The following is a 19622-nucleotide window of genomic DNA, read 5'->3' as shown; positions in this document are numbered from 1 at the left end:
ATCAGAAAGCATATTGGCATGAAGGTCTGTTAAGTTGGTTCAAATTCTGATTTGCCATCACATACAGTGATTTCTTCAGGAATTGCATGATTTTTGAGACTTGCCCACTTTCTTTTTTGTGTACATTAACTCCTTAATTCCTTTTGGTTTTCAGTCAAATTTGGTATACAGCCTGATGTCAGTTACACTAGTTTATTTTGATTTGCATCATCATTTACCAGTTTTTTAACCCATGAATGTTGGACCCATACTTTCCTCAACTGTTTCCATATACTCTCCAATGCATGTGATTATCAGTGCTTTGTATCATGATTTGTGGATATATTAGTATGGTCATGTCTATCAGTCTGCCTACACATCCAGGTGTCTTTATGTCCATCACTCTTAATCTTGTAACCTGAACTATCATATTTGGTATGATTTTGTAGGAGGATAAGTAGAATCTAGATGCAGCTCTCACCATTCTTTTTTGCTCGTAACCTGACTCTTTTCTACACTGATTGAAGGAGATTGTTTATATAGTTGGCCTGTTTTTGGTAGATAACAAAAGTTTCAAATTCTGAATGCAGCCTAGTGGGTTTTTGGATGGAAGTAGGAGTGCTGGAATTAGGTGAGGAAAAAAGGTATGGATATTGGGGGTATTATAATGTCTTTCAATTGCTCAGAATGCTTTCTATTTGATATAAAAACTTCTGTGCAAAAAGATTAATTTATCTAAAGGTTATTATGTAGTGTAAACTATGAATTTTTAATTCACATGTGTAATTTAGCTTTGCAGTGGGAATTGGTCAAACATTGAATTTCTTTGTTGGTTAAATGAAATTATATGCACTGAACATGTTTTTCAGGGTTTTATCTCTCCTGGTGAACTAGACCCATTGAACCGAAGATTAGTGATGGAACCCAAACCAGATGTTGTAGTACAGGGTAAGATCTGTGCACTTTTGTGGGTACTGTTATGATTCTAATTAGTTTCTGTTGCTTACCTATATGCCATGGTCCTTCTCTTCAAAGATGCCCCCTGAGCAGTGCCCACCCTCTTTATAGAGCTAGAATCCCATGTTACTGTGTTGAAAAGTACCCCTGTATGACCACCACCCCTCTGACTTTACCAGCAGCAGGCATATTAGTGCAGTAACTAAACTTTACCTATCATAAGTGGCCACATAATGGCATTTACAGATAAAAATCTGACAAATATTTGTTTATTTCTAAATATGACCCATTGAGTTTAGTTCAACATACTGATAAAGTACTATTTTTTAATCGATACAGAGCAGAAAATAATCAAAATATCATTATTGCTGTGTTGTCCTTAGGTGTTAGGTTTTGTCAATTACTGGCAATTATTACCACGCATCAGCTCACCATAAAGTTAAAATAGTATGCTGGTCTTAGCAGCACTTCTTTCATACATTATGAACTGTTATTAAAATGGCACCAGACTATAAAACCAGTTAATCACTTGACATGCTCATGTCCTTTGTAAACACTGAGCATTTTACTGATAAGTACAAATTGCCAGTGCAGGAACAGGTTATTGCATCAAGGGCAAAATGTCATGAGATATTCTCAGATTAGAAGGAAAGGTGGAAACAATTTGACAAAATGAAAAGATGGAGAGTCCTTTTGATCGCTGCTTAGATTATAGAAGATTTAAATAAACATGGTCAATTATACCTTCTAAACAGAGGGAACATTTATTGGATGGAGATTGATAATTACAACCAGATGTTTATACCCTGATTTTTTTGGCAAGGTGGTTTTGCACCACAATTGATGGTTATCCATAATTATTTTAACTAACATTTACATAAGTTTTATCACATTGATTCCATATTATGCCTTTGCATGGAAAATTAGTTTCGTCATTCATACTTTATACATAATTATTACTCACATCTGTGTGATCCCCTTCAAAAAAAGGAAGGGAACCCCATTTATAAGGTCACTTTCTTGCTGCAGAAGGACTGGTTTAAATGTGAAGGGGACAACTTTATGGTTAAATGATTGAACCATAAATTTTAGCCAAGTTTTCACAAATTTAACGAAATTTTTAAATATTTTCTTCACATTGCATATCACAAAACTGAATTAGGAATCGTTGGAAATTTTAGTTAAAGTTTCATGCAGATCAGTATATGGTGATTTAGACTTCACTTTTATAACTCTTCATTATTCATCTTTTCTGTCCATGTCTTTCTTTTTTGTTACATGTCCACCATTATGTTATCATGTCACTCTGTTTGTGCCAATCTGTTCCCTATTCATTTCCTCACAATGACTTGTTCTGGACAATCTACCATTACCATCAAGTTATCAGGTCACTCTGTTTGTGCCATCTGTTCCCTATTCATTTCCCCACAATGACTCGTTCTGGACAATCTACCATTACCATCAAGTTATCAGGTCACTCTGTTTGTGCCATCTGTTCCCTATTCATTTCCTCACAATGACTTGTTCTGGACAATCTACCATTACCATCAAGTTATCAGGTCACTCTGTTTGTGCCATCTGTTCCCTATTCATTTCGCCACAATGACTTGTTCTGGACAATCTACCATTACCATCAAGTTATCAGGTCACTCTGTTTGTGCCATCTGTTCCCTATTCATTTCCTCACAATGACTTGTTCTGGACAATCTACCATTACCATCAAGTTATCAGGTCACTCTGTTTGTGCCATCTGTTCCCTATTCATTTCCCCACAATGACTTGTTCTGGACAATCTACCATTACCATCAAGTTATCATGTCACTCTGTTTGTGCCAATCTGTTCCCTATTCATTTCCTCACAATGACTTGTTCTGGACAATCTACCATTACCATCAAGTTATCATGTCACTCTGTTTGTGCCATCTGTTCCCTATTCATTTCCCCACAATGACTTGTTCTGGACAATCTACCATTACTCAGCTTTATAAAGTAGATTGAATCTGAATGAGGAAGAAACCAATCAATTTTGTACTTGGGTCAAAGTTCAAGAACTAGTCTGTACTGTATATAGATTGTAAAGACTTGTATATTTCTGGGAGGGCTGGATTTGGAATGCTGTTTCTAACATTAATTTGATTGCATAAGCAACTGAATTATGATTTTAAAACATTCCTTGCAAAACTAATAAATTCTGTACTATGTGCATTGAGTAAGCTGTGTAGGTGGCTTGCAAGGAAGACAACTTGATTATGGAGATCATAGGGACTAAAAGAAGGAAAATAATTTGAATAACTCATTGCCGTGAAAGCCATATCTAAACACTGTGGATATGGCTAGCATTTGAGACGTGACATGCTACTAATTATTTTAGGACCAATAGGTCAGAGGTCAGGGTCACCATGAGTGAAAGATTATAAGGCCTTGTTTGAGGGGTACTATGCACTATAGTTGCTGAGCTGTGGTTTCAGATCATGGAGTCAACTTGTGAATGTTTAGAAGCTATAACTTTGCAACTGTAATACACAGTAACTCTCAGATAAGCATTTTTAAATTTAAAAAAAATGAATATATCAGAAAGCTGAAATGACATGACTTTAGGGAAAAGGTAACCCTTCCTGCTAATGCTATAGCACTCATACGTCTAGCACATTATATAACTAAAAATTCTCAATAATATCATCATTGAGTGAACTAATGTTTCAGTTATTGTTGTTAGGCAACAATACTTAGTGGCATATATAAAGTATAGTAGTTAATTGGGTACTAGTATTAGTATCATAGTCTTGACCAGTCATATAGGGTTTTACATTATAAAAGTATTACCACATGGTGAGAGCATAATTTACTTTTGGTGTCTTGTTCGCAGTTGTGATTTTGGCAGAGGATGCATTGATCCAGTCTAAGTTGGCATATCAAGGCATTGAGGTTCAGACAGTACCAGAGGTAGATCCAATAAGAGTCTATCCTGCCAGAGTGCTTAGTCAACTTTATTCATTGCTGGGTAAGTATTTAGTATAGGCAGTAATGCAGAATTCAGGGATTGGGAGACACTTCTGTGGAGCATAAATAAGATATTGGTATCACTTCTGGGACATGTCTGTTTCATGGTGGTCAAGTAGTGTGATAATAGGCATTTTAGATTTTGGGTATTATTGTAGGTCATTGACTTCTGTGCCCCATTTTTTTCACATTGATCATCAAATGTGAGTGTATGCACTATAAGACAATGGAAATATAATTACACCACAAGTGTGATAGATTTGTCATAGTAAAATAGCTTTCATTAAATTGTTGCAGTTAATAATTTATTGGGAAATACAGTTATTACACCTTTGATCACTTAAACAATTTTGCAGTCTATAAATCAGTTACCTGTTTTTGGTTTCTAACACCTTGCTTGAAGTCACGGGTGGTTTTCCAATTCCACAAACACATTGTCAAATTCAGCCAAGCTAATTATATTGTCTTTGATAGCCATTAAATAGTGTTTATTGATTGCACTGTTCCAAATAAATTGGTATTCATTGATGCAGCTGCAATGAAATTTTAGCAGCACCACCTGTGACACCACTTACTGTTGTTTTACCCCAGACAACAATTCCATGTTGGTGTTGTTATGATAGTTGCTTTTGTTTACATTTTCCACCACAGTGACACCAAAAGTGGTTGCTGTAGCAATTCCACAAATTGTATCAGAGACAAGATATACTCTTCTAGCCAATTACTCTTTTTAACTGGTACAACTGTCCTATAATCATAGAAAAAAAATATCAAATATAATAAAATATTTAAATATCCAGTGATTGTGCATTCCATGGGCCAAGTGCCATGTTTATATAAATCATACCAATTCCATCTTTGACTACTGTCAGGAATGATTGTTACACTCTTTATTCTTTGCTAGCTTTGTGCTAGGGGCAACCTTAAATTCATTACAACCGCTCCGGTGGCCTAGTAGTTAGAGCATCTGCCTCAGATGCGGGAGGTCATGGGTTTGATCCCCAGTCGAGTCATACCAAAGACTTACAAAAATGGTACTAACAGCTGCCTCGCTTGGCGCTCAGCATCAAGAGGTTAGTGTTAGGACTGGTCGGCCTGGTGTCAGGATAATGTGACAGGGTGGGACATCATGCTACATGTCTGCGGCATGATGCCCCAGTGCTAGACATCACTATAAACTTACACTGCAGACATCGTAGCGATATGACTGAAAAATTGTTAAAGCTATGTTAAAAATCTAAATCACACACACACACACACACACACACACAAATTCATTACATATTATTATCTGAGACAGCTTTAATAATTAATTTGGGGCCCTGACTGGCAGAGTGTTCTAAAGCGCTCTCTGTTACAGATCACTGCCATCTCACCACTGTCTGCGTAGGTTCGAGTCTCGGATTCAGCCAATGTGGGTATGTGAGAAAGCTTGCCAGTAGCTTCTCGAGGGTCGGTGGTTCTTTCCGGAGATTTCCTGGGTTCTTCCTCCACCATTAATACTGGCCGCCATGTATAGCCTATCGTGTGCTGAAAAATGGCGTTAAACCATACAACAACAACAATAATTAATTTTCAACAGGCATGTCATGGACCCTTATTAGAACTATGCATTGCATCTGTAACCACCTGTAATGGGACGTCACGCAACTCAAAACTCACCATCTGTCGAAAGAATTTCAAACATTTTATGATATTCATTTTTAATATGAAATTATTTATGAATATTGTGATGTCCTTGAGTATTGACTGCATGGGTTCTGTACCTTTACATCATAATATCTCTTGACAGAAATGCAACCATTTTCTAGGGTCTTGTATCATATTCCAATATTCTTTATCACTAACAATAAATCCACTTGTTTTGCATAGGTGTGAGTGCCATTAGTGTTTTATATATTATACTAAAACATCTCTTTAATTGATTTATCATGGGTGGTCTTCACGATTGCTACTATATTTGCTTGTTGTTTAAATATCATCATCATCATCATTGCAGTATTCATTTTGTTATATGTACTAGGTGCTCTAGTCAGTTAGATTTTTCTTGTACAGTATCTTATAAGATTGTCATGGTTTTTTTTTTAATTCTTCTCCAAGTCTGCATCATTGTGTTCCAAGATAATCCATAATTCAGTTAATCTATCAATATAAATGACTGAGACCACTCAGGTGGCCTAAGTGGTTAAAGCATCCACCTCAGATGAAGGAGGTTGTGGGTTTGAACCCTGGCTGAGTAATACTTATAAGAATGGTACTAGCAGCTGCCTTGTTTGGTGTTCAGAATAAAGAGGTTAGTGTTAGGACTAGTTGGCTTGGTGTCAGGATGTGATTGGGTGTGATGTCATGCTACATGTCTGCAGAATGATGTCTCACTGCTAGACCTCAATGTAAACTGTCACACTGAATACATCATAGCAATATGACTGAAACATTGTTAAAACTTTATTAAAAATCCAAGTTTCACACACACACACACACACCATCTTTTAGGTCTCTTTGACAAATCTTTGTGATGCATTCAAACAAAGCAATAATTTAACCTTTCCTGCGATGTTAAAAACACGTCATTGGTCTGGTAAAATGATAATATATCCATAAATCCTGTCAAAATTCCCTGTTTATCAATCTGTACATTCTGCCATTTACATAATCTATGGTAAATGTTTGATATAAAAGTTTGCGGTCATTATAAAATACTATGCTACAGAGACAGTTGGATCCACAATCAGTATAAAATATCAAATCTGCTACAGAGAAATTTAGACACAATTAGTGGCAATCAATAATTCTATTTCGGCAGTTGCACAGAAAAGTATAGTATAGCCACAATAAATAATACAGGCCTGACCAATTTTGCTTTACAAAATCCATAATGTTATTTCAGTGGTGTAGTAATTGTACTTCTCAAGAGCTAATAATTATATTTCCAAAAATTTAATAACATCTAGATAGTTAAACGCTAGACAGTTTTCTTTATCCAAGAATTTTATCAGAGCATAAATGAAATAAAAATTTGTTTAAAAAATTCAAGCAGGTCAAGCAGAAATGAACTCAATTTTGGACAAATAAAACAAATTAAAACTAACAGACAAACAATTAAATATGCATAACACTTCAGACGTCTGCAGTTTGTTAAATGGAATCTTTTGCAGTTTGTTAAATGTAATCTTTAGCTAAAGGAATACAGTTTTGATGAAAACAGAAAGTTTTGGATTTTTGACAGTTTCATTTTTTATTCTTCTTGTTTTTAGGGAAGAACAAGCATCTTGGTTTGACAGGTCGGCCCTCAAGTGAAATTGGTCTGCTGGCCACTAGTAAGCTGTATGTTCTACAGGATCAGACCTTGGCCTTTATTCCTCAGGTATACAATTTTGTTAGATCACCTGGTGGTAAGACCAAAAATGAGCTCGTGCCCTTGTATCAATCATCCATTGCATCTCTATCATCAGTTGCTCTCCTTCAAGAAAACACTCAACCAGTTTCGTCCAATTTGGCAGAGATTATCTTGGCTTTTTTATGCAAGTGTGCCAATCTGCCATCAAATATAGCCACCATTACTGAAAATATTAAAAATTTAAAAAACCTTTTCTTCAAAACATATTAACAGAATTTGACCAAATTTGATATACAGCATTCTGGCATGAAAACGTTTTCAGTCTGTTAATGATGGTACAAAAATAAATTAATAAAAACATATCTCAGAAACCACTCAGAGTCTGCATATTTAGACAAAATTTAGAGAAAGTTTCATCTTGTGAAGACTTTATATATTTATTAAGACTATGCCTGTGTGCTGTCAGATTAACTGCCATTGCTAAAAATGGAAAAGTGTTTAAACCTCATAAAGTCTGCTCAACCGAATTTGACCAAATTTGATAAAAACACCCCAGCATGAAGGTCTTTAATTTTTTTTATGCAAATGGTGTTAATCCATCATAAAATATGACTGATATTACTAAAAATAGATTTTATTTCATGACTTCTTATAAAAAGCTACAGTACAGAATTTAACTAAATTTTACAGCAAGCATTTTTGCATGGATGCTTTTCATTTTTATGATTACCATTCACCAGCAAATATGACTGCTGTTACAGAAAATACTAAACCTTTAATTGACTTGAAAAACTGCTGAAAAGAATTTGACCATATTTGATAGAAAGCATCTGAGAAGGAGGGTTTCTAAAGTATGTATGAATGATGCCAATTTTTGTCATCAAATTTGGATGCTGTTAATGAAATTGTTTTTTTATATATAAATGATGTCTTATTTTCCTATCAAAAGTGCTGTTCAGAATTCAACCAGATTGAAAGCATTTGTTTTTATCATATCTTGTTATTTTTTCATAAAAATTGCTGATCCACTGTTAATATAACTGCTGTTACTACAAACAGACAAATATTATAATGATGGCTTCTCAAAAACTGCTGACAGAAATCAACTAAATTTGACAGAAATTTTTCTCATTATCCACTATTTTGGAATGTAATGAAATTTGACAAAATTCATCCTGTGTAAAAGCCCTGTTAAATATTTCGTAATGATACCAGTCTAATGTAAAACATAGTGACATTTACCGGAAATGGAAGAATAAAACAACATTCAATCAACCTATGTAGGATTGGCTTTAGCAATGGCAAGTAAATATTTGTATTTGTTTAAGTATTTGTTTAAATATTTGTTAACTTTTTTAATATTTATCAATTAATATTACTTATGATAAATAATGTAATTATAAAAAATGATTTACCTTTTAGGTTTGATATATAAAATGTAACCACAGTTTGGACCGCTCTGATGGCTTGTGGTTAGAGCGTCTGCCCTGGATGTGGGAGGTTGCAGGTTCAAACCCCTGCCAAGTTATACCAAAGACTTTTAAAAATAATACTAACAGCTGCCTCACTTTGCGCTCATCATTAAGAGGTTTAATGTTAGGACTGGTATGCCTGGTGTCAGGATAATGTGACTGGATGGGATATGATGCTACATGCATGCGGCAAAATGCCCCACTGCTAGACATCACTTTAAACTGCCACACTGCAGACATCAAGTGATATGATTAAATTTTTTTTTAAAGCTACATTAAAAATCCAAAACAGAGACACCACAGTTTGAATGCAGTGAGTCAAGGGCACACATTGTGCATCCACATGTATATCAACCTTTTTATGCTTAAATCTATCAATCCTGCTTGTCTAAAACTTTTCAGTACCTTGCAACCAATTGCTACGTAACTTGCAATGTTGATTCATCTTGTCGTTAATTTCTACTGCATTCTAAAACTTGATCCTTGCAATGTGATTGAACTTGGATAAATATGTGTTGTTCTGTGCAATTATAATGGTTTATGACGCACAGTTTAACAAATTTTCTCTGAAAAAAGGTTGGAAGAAATGCACATTATTTAAGAGATGTTGAAAATGTAGACATATAGTCTAGTTACTGTAATAATCACCAGACATCAGTAGATTTTGAGAGCAAAGATCAAGACCTAACTTATCTTTTATTGATTGTGAGAAATTGTGAGATATGGTGCAAGACATCAAATAATGTTACTCTTCTTTGATTCTAACTGAGATATTTGATTGGTTATTTACCCATTTCACATGAGTCCATTTTGATTGGTACTTACCCATTTCACATCAGTCCATTTTGATTGGTTAATTATCCATTTCACACAAGTCCATTTTGATATGATTGAGAATGATCGTTAAGTGTTATTTCACAGTTTCCATTATATAGCTAAAATGAGGCATATGAAACGAGTATGGGTATCAGTGAGGGTGTACCAGTGCTTGCAGTAAAATATTTATATTCAGTGCTGTCGCAAGTTTTTGCTGGATGAAACACTATTCAGGGCAAGTATAATACATGGCGCCTCAGAAAACAATATGGCAAATTGTTTATCTTTTAAAAATGTATTAATATTCATGAGAATAATAAGTAAATATAGGTATTTTAATAAAAATAATGTCTTTTTATATGTAAAATATTTATGTAAAATTTTAAATAAGCGAACATAATTATAAATTGTATTGATAATCAAAAACTGGATGATATGAACAATTCATTGTCCCAACAAAAAGGGATAAAAAATGGAAGAAAGTGAACTACTTGCTGTGGCACCAGAAATAATATAGTCTATCAGATCATCTCAAAAATATTCATCAGTTGCAAAACATAATGCTATTTTGCATTGTAAATCAAACCAATTGAGTCAGACATGTTAAAATGTCACATGTCCATCTTAAAAGTTGTTCTGTATGGAAGCATTCATGACTGTTCTTGACCTCAATTGCAAAACTTATCAAACTCTGTTGTAAAGAACAGTCAGGAGAGGAAAGGTAATTTTCCACTTTAAGTTTAATGTCCTTGAGGTCTTATTTATACTCGAAATTTAGTACAGAGCTCAGTGTCTACAAGCACTGGTTATCCACTCTGTTTAAATACAGAAGAATTTGAATCAAAGATGAAGTGAAGCACTAGGAAGAGGCAATATTTTATTGAATTACTCTGTTTCTATATTTATTCTTCATGAATGAATGAATTAACCATTCTTTATCATTACTTTGTAAAATCCAAATGGAAATTAAACTGTATGTATGGAATTCATAATTTCTGCCTTGATAAAATGCAATGCTTTCAAATTGTATACATCCACTTTGCTTATTGTGATGTGTTCCATTGCCATCTGCAGGTCTCACATTATACCAAGACAGGGTCATCTATACGCTGCATGTGTAGTGCACATAATAGAGAACTTCATGTAATTGGCCTTTCTGATATTGCTATTTTAAATTAGTATTTGATTTATTATTTTAAACTGATATTTGATATTTTCTTGAAAGTTATTGTAATTAGTACTTGAACTAATAACTTCAGCCATTTTTTTTATAGATTGAAGAATGTAGAACTTGTGGCTTCTTCTATCCACTTGTTTCATGTAACTCCATATCTTGGTGATCATTCCTTATTTCTATTTTGAATCCTGATACTTATTTGTGATATGTTCAATTCTTTTGATTAAATGCATGCTTTCATCACGTTTTGTGAAGTAGATCACACATTTGTTAAAAGTTATTTCTTTATTTTTCTATATAAGCCATACAGTCATTATTTCTGATTCAGAGAGTTGGAATGTTGTTTGTTTGTATGCGATTACATGTTCTGGCTGAAATTGATTTACTCTCCTCCCCCCTTTATGTTTCAATATGTTGTATGCATAATGTATATGTTATGTTAGTAAGTCAAATTCAATATTTATTCTTCACCCATGTAGTGAGTGTATTTTTATTAAATATTGCAGTTTTTATAACTAACATACATGTATTTGTCATAAATTAGGTAAGAGGCTACCAATAAAGCTTAGCTAATAGTTTAAATCAATATGTATTTGTCATAAATTGGGTAAGAGGCTACCATTAAAGCTTTGCCTACAGTTCATATCAATATTTATTTGTAATAAATTGGGTAAGGGGCTACCAATAAAGCTTAGCTAATAGTTTAAGTTTAAATCAATATGTATTTGTCATAAATTGGGTAAGAAGCTACCATTAAAGCTTTGCCTACAGTTCACATCAATATTTATTTGTCATAAATTGGGTAAGGGGCTACCAATAAAGCTTAGCTAATAGTTTAAATCAATATGTATTTGTCATAAATTGGGTAAAAGGCTACCATTAAAGCTTTGCCTATGGTTCACATCAATATTTATTTGTCATAAATTGGGTAAGGGGCTACCTTCATACTTCATGGGGTAAGGGGCTACCTTTATACCTCATGGGGTAAAGGGCTACCTTTATACCTCATGGAGTAAGGGGCAACCTTTATACCTCATCGGGTAAGGGGCTACCTTTATACCTCATGGGGTAAGGGGTTACCTTTATACCTCATGGAGTAAGGGGCTATCTTTATACCTCATGGGGTAAGGGGCTACCTTTATACCTTATGGGGTTGGGTTGGCATCAATATTGAAGTATTTGCTAAAAGTTTTTTCAGTAACTTAAATTTCTGTACTCCCTTGAGTTAATATCATCACATACTATCACTTATGTCCCTTGGATCTGCCCCAGAGCAGAGAGGGATCATGGAATGAGGAATTATGATCAGGACACATTTGGTTGCAGATTTTAGTTTAAGTTTTTTTCTTGATGTATTTCTATAGGTGGTTTTGCTTTATGTTTAGAATATAAAAACATATACTTAATTTATGAATTCTATTTCTTCTGCTCCTTGCTTAAGCTGGAGTAATGTGGTCATTGTGTCAAATACCTTTTTGGTCACAGTTTTTATTCTCTCTCTTATGTTTTAATTTCTTGTTTTTCAATTCAGTTTAAGTTTGAAATATTTTTATGATCCTATGATTCAGTGGTACCAATGTGATCTCCAAAAATATGAAAAATCTGTAACAGTTACCTCTGCTAAATGGATGGCAATATCAAAATATAAAAACACCCACAGACCTTTCTTGCAATGTCTAGTTATTCATTAAATGATGCTGATTTAGCATACAAAATGGCTGCCCAGATGGCTTATTTGAACATATTATGTGGCTACTTCTCTTGAATGGATAGTTTTATCAACATCATTGTTTTCACTAACACATTATCATAGCAGTACGTCGCTGGTTCTGAATGAAAGTGGTGTTCATCTGACTTCCAGCATGCTACCAACCAACATGGCACTGACAGGGTTTTCACAAAAACACATGATGCAGTATTTGATTGGTTCTAAATGAAAATGGTGTTGATTTGACTATTGACTTGTCTGCAGTTTGGTGAAGGAGTTTTCAAAACCATTCCAAACTGACCTTGGAGTTAAGTGAAAGGTAATTGCTTGTATTTTGGTACTTTATTAAGCCTATGAAAACAATAAGTTGTACTTATATAACTGAGTTTTGTCATGACTTTGTTTTTAGATAGTTTCAATGAACACATTGATAGTCAGCACTTTGTCATTGATTTTAAGGTCAAAGGTTTTGACTCAGGTTTTTGGCTGTACTGGCTTGTGAGCATGATGGCATAAACAAGTATGAATATTTTTTTTTCAAAACAAGTTTGTGGAAATATATGTATCTGGAATGATGCTGGTAAAATAACTGCCCCGTCCAAGAAACATGTTTACCCAAACTTACCACACAAATATATCTATTGTCTGAGTAAAGTTCGCTGATTTTCTACCTTTGATATTAAGTTCAAGGTCTATGTTCATAGCAAGGAATGGGTTTAATGATATCATCTGCATATGTTAACAAACACATGTAAGAAAATATTTTTGTTAAAATCTTTGATATGTTGGAGTTAAGTATTGCAGTTTTTATAAATAACATACACGTATTTGTCATGAATTAAATAATGGAGTGTCTGAAAAACATGGTTGATGATTTTAATGATTTTGTAGTTGAAAAATAAAGAAGAATTTATCGTGGATTCCAGGAATTGTTTTGGACCATTATAGAGTAAAATATCCTTTTGAGAGACTCTTGCCTTCGGTTATAGCTTTTTTATCAGTTAAGAATATATAACATTATATACTTTCCTTACTTCCTGTAGGACCACTCTGGTGGCCTAGTGTTTAGAGCATCTGCCTTGTATGTGGGAGGTGAGGGGTTCAAACCCTGGCTGAGTCATAAAAAGACTTATAAAAATGGTACTGACAGCTGCCTCGCTAGATGCTCAGCATTAAGAGGTTAGTGTTAGGACTGGTCGATCGGTGTCAGGATAATGTGATTGGGTGGGACATGATGCTACATGTGTGCAGCATGATACCCCAGTGCTAGGCATTACTATAAACTGCCACATTGCAGACATCATATTAATATGACTGAAAAATTGTTAAAGCTAGATTAAAAATCCAAATCACACACACACACTCCTTCCTGTAAGGCCCATGGTTAACATTACGCAGTCTATGCCCTTTGATGTATTGACAACACCTTTCTGGTACATGTTTATTTAGACACACTTCTTTTTTGTATTCTATTTCTGAGTAGGACCCACATTACCCTTCTTGTGCTGTCACATTAAATTGTGAAGAAGCAAGGTTCACGTTGTCGAAAAACACATTATCCTTTTTATGTCTCACTATTTGCAAAGGCAGAATACAAGTATCGCTTTTCAAGTAGTATTGGTGTTGATATAATCATTGACAGCATTAAGGTTTTATGTTGGCTTGGAGGGATTTCAATCTTGTAGCAGCAAACTATGGTCTTACTAAATTAGTAACAAAGTATGTAAACTGGTCTTTCATTGTCAGTTTATATGTTAAGGGAAGCAACTAAAATTAGATATGATGCAGTTTTCTTCCATGGATATTGTTGCATTGATGGTAATGCTGGAAACAGTAGTTGAAAATGCTTTAAGTGACATTCATCGTAATTTCTTCATTAATGTTTTTAATAATAGTATTAATTTTCTAGTGATATATTAATAAAAAAAATATTTTTTCTGTTTATTTAGAGCAATATTTTTTTCAATGGTAAAAGGAGCAATAAAAAGCTGTATCTCTGGAGCGATGCTCTTCCCTCTTGTCTTATGTAAATCAGTATTGGGATAAGGCATGTTTTTCTGATATCAGCACTTGCCAGGTCCCAAAAGGAGTTAAAAATAATTATGATCACCATTTTTACGGTAAAAAATATTTATTAAAAACTTAGATGGAGTTTTAAATTTACAAGGTGAAGGTGCTGATCTAGTGCTTTGGCTTTCTTCTAGTGGCACAAGCTTCCATTTGGATATGTAAAATGGTAGATGTTGGTAAGCATCTTGCAACAAAGACAGCTTCAAAGATCTGCTGATGAATAACCATTTTTGTGAATCATTAAGCACAATATATCATTCCTATGTTATACAGCAGCTATAAGATGTTTGACCTATTTGAACATTATATTTTGATTGATGCACAAATGAGGACACACATCAGTTACTATCATGCAGGTGAGTTGAAAATCCAGTTGGCATGCATTGTTATTTGTAATGCACTTAGTTAATACAATGTATTTGGACAAGAGAACACATCTTTTGTCTCTGATTTGAAAATTTATCTCCAGTGTAACTGGAGAACATAACTAGATCGTGTTTTTAAGCCGATATACACAAAACAAGGAAAGCAGAGTCATTTGTTATGGTTACAGCATGGACAAAAGTATAGGTACAGCAACATACCAGTGCACCAGTGTTGTTTGAAATCCAATGTTGATACATGGATACAGTCACACAATGCAGAACAATGCTGCACAAACATTTTAGTGTAAGAGTACCCATTCAACCCTCCAAGCTATTAGTATTTTTAGTACTTTTGATTTTCAAGTCAGACACAGTGCTAATAGCTATTTGACAGCACAGGTGAGACACCACATTCCCTGGAACTATTTTTTGGTACAGCATTCTGGCTTAAATTCAGGTGACAGTTTTTTAGACACTTTTCTGAATCATTTCAGTTCGTAGACCAACACCAATTTTATCTGCCATTAGACATCGAATTCCTTGTGGATCACATGAAAAATAATGTGGATTTTTTGGCCCGAAATTGGCGGATGATGGGACGTCCTACCTTCATATTTCCTGTCAATGGAGCTATGTTAGGTCTGACTAAGTCTGATAATTTTTTTTCATTGTCTTTTAATTGTCTTTAAAAAATACATTATAATGGTATTTCTTTTCTGATAAAAGTGACACTATTCATAATATTTCTAGTTTAACTTAAACTCACATTAACATTTTATTCATGAAATGTGAAATAAAAATAGATCTTTTTCACAAACTGTTTTTGGGGAGGAGGCAATAGAAACAAGTTAAGATTTTTGTTTTTGAAGAAGGAGCTCTAAAACAAGGCATGAATTTTGTTTCACTTGCGACAAATGTTATACAAGGTCAGACAGTGATCACTAATGTCTCACCATATCTTTTTCTTGCCTGGTCACCCAGAAGGTATCAGTTTTGGATTGGTTTTTCATGGACAATATTTCCTGTTTTCTTGTATGGATCATCATGAGACTTTATCACTAAGCATATTAGGAAGCAAGGAGCAATACTATGGATGGGTGTATAACAAGGTAAAATGTTTTGCTTATTAGGAGCAACTGTTAAAAGTAGTTAAAAGAGTTTCAGTGGGTAAAATATTTGGATATGGCTGTATCCTGTGTCATGTATAAATTACTATTAGAACAGGAGTTTACCAAGGGACATGGAGTATATCTGGGGATTTATAGTTTTCTCATGATCAAAGATCAAGGTTACAAAGGTAAATTTTTTAGTTTTTTTAAATTGACCTAGTTGCTTTCAGCAGTTCCATAAGAAACATTTGTCACAGGCGAGACAAAATATACTGAGTTTTATAAAAGTAAATAATGTACCAAGTGCATTCTTTATGTAGATTTTGTAATATTACAAATTTAAAACTAAATGGAGCACTTCATCTTTTTAATCCGCCAGAACTCAAACAAGGCAAAAAGTAAATTATGGTACTTATAGTCTAACAGTTGTGATAAAACTTGATGTTTTGCATTCTTCAGAGCTTGTCTGTAAATGAAAAGAAAATGTTCTGTGTCAGAGATTTATACTGGTTTAACATGGTTTAACATGTTTTTTGTCATGTCTTAACAGGATTTTTCTTCATCAAGCCCTACCAATAGGTTCGCTTTCTGCAAGGATTTTACTTTGCTGAAACTGATGACTTTTCAAAAATGTTGCTTTTCATACTGTCCTTTTCATTTTTAAACATTCTTTAATTGTATTTGCGTTAGATGGGGGGGGGGGAATGTGCCTTATTAGATGACTGTTCAATTTTTAATTGTATTTACATCAGACAGAGGGGAAGAAATGTGCCTTATTAGATCACTTTAATTTTTAATTATATTTATATATACAAGGGAAGAAATGTGCCTTATTAGATGACTGTTTAATTTTTAATGGTATTTACATTAGACAGAGAGGAAGAAATGTGCCTTATTTAGATGTCTGTTTAATTTTTAATGGTATTTACATTAGACAGAGGGGGGAAATATGTTTTACTAGATGACTGTTTAATTTGATCTCGTTTGGTAAAGAAAATTTATGATGAAACAATTAACATTGGGTTTTCCATTCTCTAATTCACACGTAGTGAACAAAGTGGTTTGCAAATTATAAACTTCAACAAACTCTGTTGAAAATTCTTTTTCTTATATTTCCTATTACATTCATAGTTTTCTAAAAGATGGTCATGTGTTTCTTAGTAGTCTCTTGCATTATATGTTGTAATTATTTTAATTGTTTGTCATAGATTAGAATTCTGCATGCCCAGGACATTCTTTGAGAGTGAGAAGCATGCATTGCCAGTATTAATTTATTTTAGCAAGATTCCATTTCTCTCCCAGTGAAGGAAAAATCTTTAATGCTGGAAATTCCTTAGCTTTTTCCTCATATGCTAGAAAAAGAAGTCTAGGATGTAAATAGAAGCCATTTTGAACTGCCTTCAGGAATAAGGTTGCTTTTTTATCATAATACTGTAACTATTTGAGATGATGAAGACATGATGATGTGTGTTAACTTGCAGCAATGTATGCAGTTGTTTATTTCAAGGGTTGCACAAAAATTTAAAGTGCAAGATTTCATGTATGGTTGATATGTCATTAAATATTATTTTAATATATTCTATTCATTTCATGAGGATCTTTTTTTGCAGATATTCATCCACAAATTGCTTACTAATTTGGAAACACAACTATAATTCCTCAGTCTTTTTCCAAGTCAGAGTTAGAAAGCTTTGAATGCAAAACCTTGGATAACGTCACAGTACATTGTCATGCAAGCTAACAGCAAGACTGGACCTTGACCTTACTTGTTGCTGATGCCAGTGACACTGAAGATGTGATTATCTTTGTCTTGCTTGTTATAGCAGGAGAGTCGGATGACATATTTTCACCAGGCATTTCATGGTCATCAATGTGTTTTAGTACTTGTGCCTTAGTACACTAGTCAAATTTATTTCACATGTCATAAATAGGACTGCTCCGGTGGCCTAGTGGTTAGAGCATCCACCTCGGATGCGTGAGGTTGTGGGTTCGATCCATGGCCGAGTCATACCAAAGACTTACAAAAATGGTACTAACAGCTGCCTCACTTGGCGCTCAGCATTAAGAGGTTAGTGTTAGGACTGGTCAGGCCAGTGTCAGGATAATGTGACTGGGTGGGACATCATGCCACATGTCTGAGGCATGATGCCCCAGTGCTAGACATCACTAAAAACTGCCACACTACAGACATCATAGCGATATGACTGAAAAATTGTTAAAGCTACATTAAAAATCCAAATCACACACACACACACACACGTCATAAATATATCTGACATCAGTCAGATTTGAAATCATATTTGTAAACTGTGCCCTGGATATGTTCTGTGAGATTTGTGCAATTTATTCAGTGTTATTTATAAACATTTTATACACATTGACACAGACTGTTTTTTTTAAATATTGTATTTGCATCATATGGGAATAAATGACAAATTGCCTGATGTTTGCATGCAATAATAAACCATTTGCTCCTTAGTTAATTTACCTACAAGTAATAATTAAGGCAGATGTCATTTGCAAAATTAGTCTATACGGTGCAGCTGGAAATGATGTGATCATTATATTATGACATCATATAATATATGGCATCACCAAGGTGTATTGTAGTGCTATGAAATATGGGAGAGATTGGAATAAAGATGACATGCTTGTGACTTAGCAAATGATGGGAAAGAAAAATTTGTATAGAACTTTAATACTATCAGTAATAGTCCTAAGAGATAATGTCAGTTTAAAGGCAACAAGACCTATAAAATCTGTATTGATTATGGCCTGTCATTAATTGGGCAAACAGGCTTTATGTTGAGGAAAGTCAGAGTAATGCTATTAAGATAATTTTTGTATGCATTTGGTGAGAGGAATATTTAATGGTTCATTCAGTCATTATTTTTGGACAGTTAGTACTCAGATACATTTGTCAGTTTTATCAAATTTTTGGGACAGTTAGTACTTATGCACTTGTCAGTTTTACCATTCTTTTTTTGAAATTTATTGGTCAAATACTTGTCAGTTTATGACAGATATTTGGACAGTTAGTACTCAGACACTGTTGTCAGATTTATCACTCATATTTGGACAGTTAGTACTCACTGTTGTCAGTTCTTTCACATTTTTTGGACAGTTAGTATGCAAACACTGTGGTCAGTTGATTGCACATTGTTTGGACAATTGGTACTCAAAGACTAGTCAGTTTTATCTCAGTTTTAATAATTCACTGACATTAGTTAATATTTTATTTTTTATAGTTGATACTTGAATAATTAAACTAGTTGATTGTATACATCTCTCTTAATGCCACAGACATACAAAATATAGTCATTGTGACCTACATTTTACTAGCTTAGGTTAAATATTTGCCTCTGATTCATGACCACATAGATTCCATCTATCATGATGAAACTTGGTGAGAAGATGTATCTTGATGAGCAGTACTTACTCATATCAATAGTTGGACGTTTTGTCCTTATTTTACTGTTCACTGGATTGGATTAAATTTTGTGTTTGGCATTAACTTCTTAGACGTTGCTGATGCTATAACTGTGGAAAAGATGATCATATGCACCTCTGTTACCACAACACTCTTACAACAATTAATTAGTTCATTATGGTCAGTATGTCATCTCATATTG

The 19622-nt window shown here is 34.0% G+C and overlaps 1 protein-coding gene across 9 annotated transcripts in view; it reads left to right on the top strand.

Moving 5' to 3' along the window:
• The window catches only part of LOC149797543 (putative phosphorylase b kinase regulatory subunit alpha), a 180993-nt gene that overhangs the window by 32987 nt on the left and 128384 nt on the right, over positions 1–19622 (top strand). For 8 of the 9 annotated variants that reach the window (XM_089962407.1, XM_089962413.1, XM_089962410.1 and 5 more), the window contains exons 12-15: positions 849–927; positions 3803–3937; positions 7191–7300; positions 15376–15520. In XM_089962407.1, the coding sequence (XP_089818533.1) occupies positions 849–927; positions 3803–3937; positions 7191–7300; positions 15376–15520 (469 nt within the window). The remainder of the gene's footprint in view (positions 1–848; positions 928–3802; positions 3938–7190; positions 7301–15375; positions 15521–19622) is intronic. The other variant, XM_089962405.1, reaches the window with a different exon arrangement.

Source organism: Sinohyriopsis cumingii, chromosome 6 (genome assembly GCF_028554795.1).
Source record: "Sinohyriopsis cumingii isolate HCF-2022 chromosome 6, ASM2855479v2, whole genome shotgun sequence".
In the NCBI taxonomy this organism is placed as follows: Eukaryota; Metazoa; Mollusca; class Bivalvia; order Unionida; family Unionidae; genus Sinohyriopsis; species Sinohyriopsis cumingii.
Note: the sequence above shows the minus strand (reverse complement) of the source record. Positions and strands in the feature narration are given on the sequence as shown.